The sequence below is a fragment of the Chelonia mydas genome, chromosome 1 (genome assembly GCF_015237465.2).
Source record: "Chelonia mydas isolate rCheMyd1 chromosome 1, rCheMyd1.pri.v2, whole genome shotgun sequence".
Taxonomy (NCBI): domain Eukaryota; kingdom Metazoa; phylum Chordata; order Testudines; family Cheloniidae; genus Chelonia; species Chelonia mydas.
The window spans coordinates 327108900-327119806 of NC_057849.1; the positions used below are offsets into that span (position 1 = coordinate 327108900).

A 10907-nucleotide genomic window follows, 5' to 3' on the forward strand; every position below is an offset into this window, starting at 1 on the left:
ATTATGCAAAAGACCAGTTTCTGACAAAAGAAATAGATGACCAAACATAGATTTCAAAATAGACACTGGAGCTGAGTGCAGTATATACAGTGATAGCACTCTGTTAAAATAAAAAGCATGTTTGATAATGCACACAAAATGAGCCAATGTGGCAAAGCCGCACTGGCCTGTTTATATAAGAAGAGATAGCAGTCACTAAAGTTTTAAACTATGCAACACAAATACCATATTTGTGTTGAAGAACAGTCTGCAAATACAGATGATCAAATGAGTAGTCTACTAGTCTATAAAACAAGACGCAAAATATATTCTTAAAGAATTCAATGAGGTTTTTAAATGGACTAGAATCTACTAGGATATACATCCTGAGTATATCATATATTGATACAGGTTCCAGCCTGCCACCACAAATACATATAGAAAGTAAAAGCTAAATTTGACCAGACAGCAAAATTAGACATTATTGAAAGAATTCTGACAACAACCGATTGGGTTAACAACATAGTCATAATAAAATCAAACATGTTAAAGATTTGTGCAGAGTCAAAAATTTTTAACAGTGTCATCAAACATGGTTTGAGAAGGTCATTCCTGGACTACTAAATTCAGGACTGTTCAGTTTTGGATGTAAGCCACAGATTTTGGCAGACCCAGATCAATGGAGAAAGTATAATAATTAGCCTTTTGTACATCCCTTTTGGTAGATATGTTTAAGTGACTTCCCTTTAGAATTGCTTCAGCACTAGAGCCATCCCAGAGCTTTGAGTATATGGATGAAATGAATAATTGCCCATGAATGCTGGTTTGGGTCAAAAATGATCAGCACCAAGAGAAGTTGCATAATGTTCTACAATGTGCCAAAGAAAAAAAAACTTTAAATCAAATATGAAAAAATGCCAGATTGGGTTCAGTGAGATTAGTTATGTAAGACACCAGCTTGGTGAAAAAAGCATTTGCCCAGACCCAAGAAAATGGAGACAATTGTACAAGGAGGCCATACAGAGATTCATCCCTAGCTTGTCTTAATGTCTACACTACGAAATTAGGTCAATTTTATAGAAGTCGATTTTTAGAATTCGATTTTATACAGTCGATTGCGTATGTCCACACTAAGCGCATTAAGTCGGCAGAGTGCATCCTCACTACCATGGCTAGCATCAACTTATGCAGTGGTGCACTGTAGGTAGCTATCCCACAGTTCCCAGAGTCTCCACCACCCATTGGAATTCTGGGTTAAGCTCCCAATGCCTGATGGGGCAAAAACATTGTCGCGGGTGGTTTTGGGTACATGTCGTCAGTCGCCCCTCCCTCTGTGAAAGCAACAGCAGACAATCGTTTCGCGCCTTTTTTCCTGGGTTACCGGTGCAGACGCCATACCACGGCAAGCATGGAACCCGCTCAGCTCGCTGTCACCGCTTCTGTTGTGGCCAAGTCTACTGTGGGGGCTGCTGTGATCCAAGAAGCCAATGCAATCATTGACGTTCTGTTATCAAGGGTAGTGGGTCTGGGAAATGTGCGGGCCTTTTTAGATTTTAGGTATATCATATTCCTGTCCTTTGTCACTCACGACGAAGTCTTGCAGCCGTACATTCCAGTCCGGTCAGTGCTGTAACACCGCATAGCACTTCTGTGGTTGACACATGTAACAGCTCCAAGGCTCTTGCTCTTTTCCCTTGGCTGAGGTACCTTGCCCTACCAGGACCTCCAAGCATTCGACATAGAAGCATCTGCAGCAGCTGGCATTGCTACACAGCAGCAGCTCCTGGGTGCCTTCACACCAGACGGTGCAGTAGGACTGCTAGCCGTCCTCATCCATGGTGTATGGCTCCACCGCTTCCACTGCAACTCTGCTCTCCTGCGAGCTGGAAGCTTCTGCCTCAGGCTGCTCTCCCAGCCGGCAGCACCGCGCGGTTGCACCTACCCCAGCCTACCCCTTGCTCCCATGGCTCATGAAGCCTGGACAGTAGTAAGGAGCAGTTCAACCACAGGCTGAGCAAGAGTGCAGAATGGTGATAGCATGTGCCTTTGGACGTTTAACAGCTCACTGGTGCTGTTGGTCAGACCTCAGCTCAACCAACATTTCCATTGTTATTGCTGCTTGCTGTGTGCTCCATAGCATCTGTGAGAGTAAGGGGGAGATGTTTATGGCGGGGTCGGAGGTTGAGGCAAATTGCCTGGCATCCTGTTTTGAGCAGCCAGACACCAGGGCGATTAGAAAATCACAGCAAGGTGCTCTGCACATCAGAGAGGCTTTGAAAACTAGTTTCATGACTGGCCAGGCTTTGGTGTGACAGTTGTATGTGTTTGTCCTTGATGCAAACCCGCCCCCTTTGTTGATTTGAATTCCCTGTAAGCCAAACACCCTCCTCACTTGGAAATAAAGTAACTGTTGTTTTGAAACCATGCATTCTTTCTTTATTCATTAAAAAAAATGAGATAATGGACAAGGTAGCCCGGGTGGGGTGGAGGAGGAGGGAAGGACAAGGCCACATTGCTTATTGTAGCCACACTAAAAATCAAACTGTTTGAATGACAGCCTTCTGTTGCTTGGGCCGTCCTCTGAAGTGGAGTGTCTGAGTACCGGAGCCTCCCCCACCCCACGTTCTTGGGCATCTGGGTGAGGAAGCTATAGAACATGGGGAGGAGGATAGGCGGTTATACAGTGGATGCAGCGGAGGTCTGTGCTCTTGTTGGCTTTCCTGCAGCTCCAACAGATGCTTCATTATGTCCGTTTGCTCCCCCAACAGATGCTTCATCGTGTCCGTTTGCTCCCACGTTAGCCTCAGCATCGCGTCCTGCCTCCGCTCTTTGAGCTCACTTAATTCTTTCCTGGCCTCTGCCACTGAATGCCTCCATGCATTAAGCTGTGCCCTATCAGTGCGGGAGGACTCCATGAGCTCGGAAAACATGTAATCGCAAGTGTGTTTTTTTCACCTTCTAATCTGCAATAACCTCAGGGACGGAGATGATAGGGGGAGTGTAGAAACATTCTATGCTCTACAATTCTGGGGGGCCTGCATGGTCACCTGTGCTGCTGAGTTCACCATGCTGATCAAACAGGAAATGAAATTCAAAAGTTCCTGGGGCTTTTCCTGTGTACCTGGCTAGTTCATTGGAGTTCAAAGTGCTGTCCAGAGTGGTCACAATGGAGCACTCTGGGATAGCTCCCAGAGGCCAATACCATTGATTTCGTCCGCACTACGCCAAATTCGACCCAGCAAGGTTGATTTTAGTGCTACTCCCCTCGTCGGGGACGAGTACAGAGTCGATTTTAAGAGCCCTTTAGATCGACAGAACGGGGTCGGTTGTGTGGACAAACTCATTTTTAAATCAACCTAATGCAGCTAAATTCGACCTAACCCCATAGTGTAGACCAGGCCATAGTTAAGTGCTTCCCATAGAATGCTGCTTGAAGACAATACAGAATGGCACTGGAATAATTTTAATTTCCAAAGTTTTCTCTTGGCAAAAAAAGGTGCTGACAAAGCATAGGTGCTTCTGTAACAACAATCTGGAAAAAACAAACATATATGTTTTGTCCTTATTTTTGTGCTTTACAGTTGCTTTTGAGACAGTGGGAGAAAGGAGGGAGATTGTTTTTTGTTTATTGTTCATTACTATTTTTTTATTTTACCAGTGACTCCTTCCTACAACAGTATCTCAGTAGCAGGCACCAGGATTAACCTTTTATTAGAAACCTGACTTTCAAATTCAGTAAGCCCTGTCTTCACAACTCATCTGTACACAGTACCAAAGTCCATTAGACTGAAAATAATGGTAACAGCCAATAATGTGTTCTAAAGTCAGATGGTATATACATAGAAGGGCTGTCCTTAGCCTCGCACTGTAAAATGAGTCTTTTCTTTTGAGATCTGTAGCCCTTCAAAGCACTGTATTTACCACAGAAATAAATCCCCACCATGTCACACTACCGTCCACAGTGAAAGCCACCATCTTTACAAGCATTTGGTGTCTCTTTCACCTCCAGCAGTGTGTTGTGTACATCCTTCTGGAAGAGGAGCTTGGTGGTTGCTGGGTATGCAAGGCAATGGCAAAGGGTGCAAGGAAGCCCACCTCCCCCATTCTAGAATCCCTGCATACTGGGCAGCCACGGAATGTTTGGGGAGCAGAGCCACTGCTCCATGCTAGCACTGGCCTTCCCGAGATGAGGTGGGGGTGAAAACAGGGAACGTGACCCATCCCTTTTCATGCTTTCTAGAAGACTTGCTCAGTGAGTGCAGACAGTGTGTGCTGCTTCCATTTAGAAGATGGCAAAGCTGTCGCTGTAATGTGTTCTTCCTGAGTGATACAGGAGGAATTCCAGCTATGTCGGTCCTCTGGATGTTGCTACTGCAGAGTAGCCCCCACGTGAATGCTGGGGGAGAAGTACAAGTCTCTAAACCCACCCTTACAAACAAAATTGTAAAACTCCTCTGCAGGGTCCAGGGAGAATGCCATTAAATTGACTGCTCTCCAACTATGGTACGACAGGCCCTTGCCTCTTGATTTCCAATCCTGTATCGTCCCTGCAAAGCCATCCTTCCTCTCCTTCACAAGGTTTAGAAGGACATAAATTGCATGTAATACTCAGAAAAAAAAAAAAGACTCGGAGGAAAGATGTCATCCTCTGGAGAGAGAATGCACATTTCCCTCCCAACTCTGGCCTCAGTTAAAGTATTATCTTAATGAGAGATAAGCTTCTCCACTAAGAGGCTTTTCTTTCTTTGACTTCAGAGAACATTTTTCCAGTTTGTATGCAACATCCTAATCTCAAGTCTTTTTATTCTATTTTTCTCTGGTTATGTTGCTCACAAAAATGGCATTAATGGAAACAAAAAATCTGTTAAGTAGGGTAAATGCATGAGAGCAAAACAAGAAGCCATTGGCATACTGTGCCAAATGGATTCCATTAACCAGAAGGAATACAGTCTTCAAACTGGCAGAGTTTTGCATTGCTGATGGCATATTATATAATGATTATTCACAAGTAGGGAGTGAAAAGAATAAATTACATTAGATTTGTAAAATACATGCAGTTATGCAAGCCACAGGGACACACAACACTCCTATGGCTACCAATATTTGTATAAAGCATTTTTAGTTAAAAAAACAAAATGTTCTCCCACATCTTGCATTACACCTGCACCTCATATTCTTTTAATCTCATGTGACCTACAGAAAATGCTGAGAAACTTGGTTTTAAGAAAAATGCTAGATTAAAGACCTCTTCATGGGAAAATTTGATGCATTTTTATAAATCTTTCATTCCCAATTTTACATGTACTAATTTGTGTTCCATAAAAATGGGGGTCATTTTAGTTCAACAGCTTTTATTGAGCTAAACAGTCTGTTTTTTAACAGAGTAAAAGACGTACTGACTGGGAATACTGGGATGTTATTAAGAATGTCTAAATAGGCTGAATATCAGGGAGGAAAAAAGTTCCTCAGGAAAGTTATTAGCTTATAGACTAGTCTCTCAGTGTAAATGATAGATACCTACAGAATACTGCCAACGGAGAGCAGCTGGCTAGTAAGAACTTTACATATTTATCTCATTCATCTGTTCTTATCTTATTATTTATATATTTAAAAAGAATCAGACCTCTCATAATGGACATAGCTGGTTCACATCAACACATTCTCAGTATTGTATTCTTCACTCTCTCTCTCTTTTCCACTGACATATCCTGACTTCTGAGTGCTGCAAGTCAGAGACTCTTGTGTTCATACAGAACCTAGTATGTTGGACCGCCAAGGTTTAATTTGGGCTTATAGGTACCACCATAATACAAATAATACATAATACAAATAAACCTTATAGCTTGACACATTTAATATCAACAGAATAGGGACATTCATATATTAGCAGGGAGGTTGATCTGAAGATATAAGAAGTCTCCTCTATCTCTAAGCTCTAATACACAAGTCAAAAAGAAACTCTTCAGAAATGAAGCTAACGCATTTAATATTTTTTTCAGAGTGTACAGGGCCTCTTAAAAATCCCCAGTAAAATAAAAACCTCAATGGAGAAATTATTCAAGGAGAAGTCTTACTATATGAAAAAAACAATATATTTTAAAAAAATTAATGGCACAATTTTCCCTCATGTATCTTGTTCTCACAGGAATTTAAAGTTTGGCCTTTTTGATGAAACTCATGCTCTTTTTGAAAATAGGAATTAAAAAAGCAAAACAAACAGAGTCAAGGCTCCGAGCTGTCCAATAGTGGTGAGTGGCATGACTCATCTTCTTTGTCCAATAGGATGGATACAACATTAAAGTGAGGGCAGAGGGGGTTGGAAGGGGGGTGAAAACGGAGAGATGTTGCTGAGACATGGAAAGGTCACCATTTTTCAAAGAGGGTGCAACTCAATGGCATGGAAACTATGAGGCACATGCAGGAGGGAAATAGTACAAAGAAGTGTACTAACATGGGCCTATAACCAGAATACCTGCTGAGCAAGCCCCACAACACTGAAATCAATGGAAGTAAAGGGCACACAGCACTTCTCGTGAAATATTAAGCACCTTGCAGAATTAGGCTCTTATCTTAGAAGAATATGACAGGATCAACTGAAGGTGATACCAACAGCGTATTTGTGACTTGCACATTCAAAACACAAAATAATCAGTTATTTGTGCAATTCATTATCACTTTTTCATTTTTAAGAAGGCATTGGATCCCTCCTGGAGATATATCCGAGGATCACAGAATCGAGCCCCAGGTCTGGGCAGCCAGCGAGTTCTTGAGATTATCTGTATTTAGACAGGGGGTTCCCTGTGTAAACTCTGCTTACCAACTACAAGCTTTTGGGAAACTGCAGCTGCTTCCTCCAAGACACCACAGTGGAACTGTAGTCTACAAAGTAGCTATTTGTTCATTATGCCTTCAGAACCTGTCCCACAACTCCATGCTCTCTATGTGTGTCTTTGCTGGACCTCTTCATTGTTTATCTGCCCTTCTGCTCTCTGCAGATATATTGCCCACTTTGCTGGCAGATCTTCTCCCTGAGTTGCATGTTAGCTTTTCTTTCTGTCTGTCTAGCAGAGTAGCAGTCTGTCTTTTACTGCTTTGGGGAAGGAAGGAAGGAAGGAAAGGTTTGTGGAAATCTTTGTAAAACATTCTTCCTCAAGTGCCTCACCGAAGAGCCAATAGGAATGCAAAGCCAGTCCCTCCGCTATCAAAAGGAGCACTTCAGGAAATAAATTCAACTAGACAGCTTCCAAGAATTGATTGCTTATTATTGTTCACTCCTAGCACCTTCCACACCCCCAGTTTAATCAGGAACTGAATTGAGATACTAATGAAATTAGAATTAATTCACGCTTAGAAATAGCATAGTCCTGCTGCTGAATGTGCAGGAAGACATGCCTGCTATTTGGACAGTGACTCCAAACCACATACTATCATATGTTTTGGATGTTCGTTATCTCACAGTTATTTAATCTATTACTGTGCAATAAAGTACAGATGTTTCTTCTTGCCCTGATAACAGCTGAGAGTTCCAAGAAGCAATCATGAAATATTCTCTACCATTTTTAGTTCATCCAGCTCCCTGTCTGTCCTGAGACACCCCTAAATGTGGGGATGAGTGAGAAGGTGATGGTAGCTCAGAAGCCCAGAGCTAAACCGCACATACAGGCTGTTTGTGCAAAGAATATACACAGAAATACACAAACACAATGAAAAATCATTGGCACAGATAGTATAATATTTCATACACTACTGCCTTTCACACAAAAGATCCCTAGTGCTCAGAAACTATTCTCCAGGAGAAAGGATAAGATCCATTCTCCCTCCTTCAGTGCAATGTGCCTGCAGCTTTAAACTTGCCAGAGCAGAAGGCTTGTTCCACTAGAAGTGACACTTGGTTTACAACTCACCATTTCTGTTCTACAGCCATCCGGGAAGGAGTAGGTAGGTGTGTTTGTTTTACTGAGGTAAGGATGATGGGGGTGGAGATTTTTCGACTTTCTCTGTATCATTTCCCAAAGGTTTGTAAATAGTGCACATTTCCACCCACCATAATAAATGGGAAAAGGAAAGAAAAGGACGCAGAAAAGAGAGATCGCTGGCAAAAAGTGAGACAAAAAACTAACCTGCCAAAGGGATGGTGATGGGAAGCAGCAGCAGCAGATGGAGCAGCAGGACCGGCAGGAGTTTGTTGGCCCACATGCTGCCGCTGGGCTGCCCCAGCAGCTCGCAGGGAGGAGGAGAGGAGATGGCTCGTGGAAGGACCCCTGTGCACAGTCGGTCACTAGAGGAGGCTGAGTGAGCCGCGCTGCTTTTTATTGCGATGATCTAAGTTTGTTGTGTGATTAACTGGAAAGATCTGAGTCCCAACTCCCTCTTACGGTAAGAGATTGTTTAACAACATCCCCTCTGCCTCCTCTCCCCCTCCCCTGCACCCAGCAGCAGCTGCCTCCTTCCCTCCCCCCAGCCAGCCAGCAGGCAGCTCCTGCGGCAGAGGGGTGCAGGGCGCCCAGGGGAGCTGCATCGCCCGGTGCGGGGGGGCTGGCAGGGCGCTCACCCGGGGCGGGGAGCTCGGGGGCAGCGCCGCGCTCCAGGGTCCTGACCCGGCTCGACTCACTGGGAGCTTTGCCTGGTCTCCAGCGGCCCGCGTCCCAGGACCGGCCTGGAGCGCGCGGCAAAGGCCGGACTGGGGCCCGGGGAGTGTTACATGGGAACCTAGGTCTGCCCCAAAGCGGTGTGTGGGCAGCGTGGGCAGCAGCCGGGCTCCCCTGCCGAACCAGCAGCCGCCACGCTTCACCCGGACCCTCCTCACATCCCCTGGCTCACCTGCGACCAGAGCCCTCCCCCCTCCCTTCTCGCACCAACAGCCGGACCCCCCCGCTTCCCATCTCACCTGCAGCCAGACCCCCCCCCCATATCCCCTGCCTCACCTGTGACCAGACCCCTCCCCCTCCCTTCTCGCACCAACAGTCGGACCCCCCCGCTTCCCATCTCACCTGCAGCCAGACCCCCCCCCCATATCCCCTGCCTCACCTGCGACCAGACCCCTCCCCCCTCCCTTCTCGCACCAACAGCCGGACCCTCCCCCCGTCCCATCTCACCTGCAGCCAGACCCCCCCCATATCCCCTGGCTCACCTGCGACCAGACCCCTCCCTTCTCGCGCCAACAGCCGGACCCTCCCCCGTCCCATCTCACCTGCAGCCAGACCCCCACACACACACATCCCCCTGCCTCACCTGCGACCAGACCCCCCACTTCCCTTCTCGCACCAACAGCCGGACCCTCCCCCAGTCCCATCTCACCTGCAGCCAGACCCCCCCACACACACATCCCCCTGCCTCACCTGCGACCAGACCCCCCACTTCCCTTCTCGCACCAACAGCCAGACCCTCCCCCCGTCCCATCTCACCTGCAGCCAGACCCCCCCACACACATCCCCTGCCTCACCTGCGACCAGACCCCTCCCTTCTCGCACCAACAGCTGGACCCTCCCCCCGTCCCATCTCACCTGCAGCCAGACCCCCCCCGTATGTCCTGCCTCACCTGCGACCAGACCCCCCCCCCCTCCCCTTCTCGCACCAACAGCCGGACCCTCCCCCCGTCCCATCTCACCTGCAGCCAGACCCCCCCCATATCCCCTGGCTCACCTGCGACCAGACCCCTCCCCCTCCCTTCTCGCACCAACAGCCGGACCCTCCCCCCGTCCCATCTCACCTGCAGCCAGACTCCCCCACACACATCCCCTGCCTCACCTGCAGCCAGACCCCCCCCACCCATATCCCCTGCCTCACTTGCGACCAGAGCCCTCCCCCCTCCCTTCTCGCACCAACAGCCGGACCCCCCCGCTTCCCATCTCACCTGCAGCCAGACCCCCCCACCCATATCCCCTGCCTCACCTGCGACCAGAGCCCTCCCCCCTCCCTTCTCGCACCAACAGCCGGACCCCCCCGCTTCCCATCTCACCTGCAGCCAGACCCCCCCCCACCCATATCCCCAGCCTCACCTGCGACCAGACCCTTCCCCCTCCCTTCTCGCACCAACAGCCAGACCCTCCCCCCGTCCCATCTCACCTGCAGCCAGACCCCCCCACACACATCCCCTGCCTCACCTGCGAACAGACCCCTCCCCCTCCCTTCTCGCACCAACAGCCGGACCCCCCCCCGCTTCCCATCCCACCTGCAGCCAGACCCCCGCCCCTGCCTCACCTGCGACCAGAGCCCTCCCCCCTCATTTCTCGCACCAACAGCCGGACCCTCCCCCGTTCCATCTCACCTGCACCCAGACCCCCCCCCACCCATATCCCCTGCCTCACCTGCGACCAGACCCCTCCCCACCTTGTCGCACCAACAGCCGGACCCTCCCCCCGTCCCATCTCACCTGCAGCCAGACCCCCCCGCACACATCCCCTGCCTCACCTGCGAACAGACCCCTCCCCCTCCCTTCTCGCACCAACAGCCGGACCCCCCCCCGCTTCCCATCCCACCTGCAGCCAGACCCCCGCCCCTGCCTCACCTGCGACCAGAGCCCTCCCCCCTCATTTCTCGCACCAACAGCCGGACCCTCCCCCGTCCCATCTCACCTGCACCCAGACCCCCCCCCACCCATATCCCCTGCCTCACCTGCGACCAGACCCCTCCCCACCTTGTCGCACCAACAGCCGGACCCTCCCCCCGCCCCATCTCACCTGCAGCCAGACCCCCCCACACACATCCCCTGCCTCACCTGCGACCAGACCCCTCCCTTCTCGCACCAACAGTCGGACCCTCCCCCCGTCCCATCTCACCTGCAGCCAGACCTCCCCCCCCGTATGCCCTCCCTCACCTGCGACCAGACCCCTCCCCCCTCCCTTCTCGCACCAACAGCCGGACCCTCCCCCCGTCCCATCTCACCTGCAGCCAGACCCCCCCCATATCCCCTGGCTCACCTGCGACCA

General features: G+C 49.0%; 1 protein-coding gene across 2 annotated transcripts in view; it reads right to left on the minus strand.

Annotated features, from left to right (window-relative positions):
* HGF (hepatocyte growth factor) overlaps nucleotides 1–8779 on the minus strand; it is a 73500-nt gene extending 64721 nt beyond the window's left edge. The window contains exon 1 of one of the 2 annotated variants that reach the window (XM_027823227.3): nucleotides 8100–8779. In XM_027823227.3, the coding sequence (XP_027679028.2) occupies nucleotides 8100–8175 (76 nt within the window). In that variant the 5' untranslated portion in view covers nucleotides 8176–8779. The remainder of the gene's footprint in view (nucleotides 1–8099) is intronic. The other variant, XM_043552405.1, reaches the window with a different exon arrangement.
* Between the last annotated feature and the right edge of the window lie 2128 nt (nucleotides 8780–10907).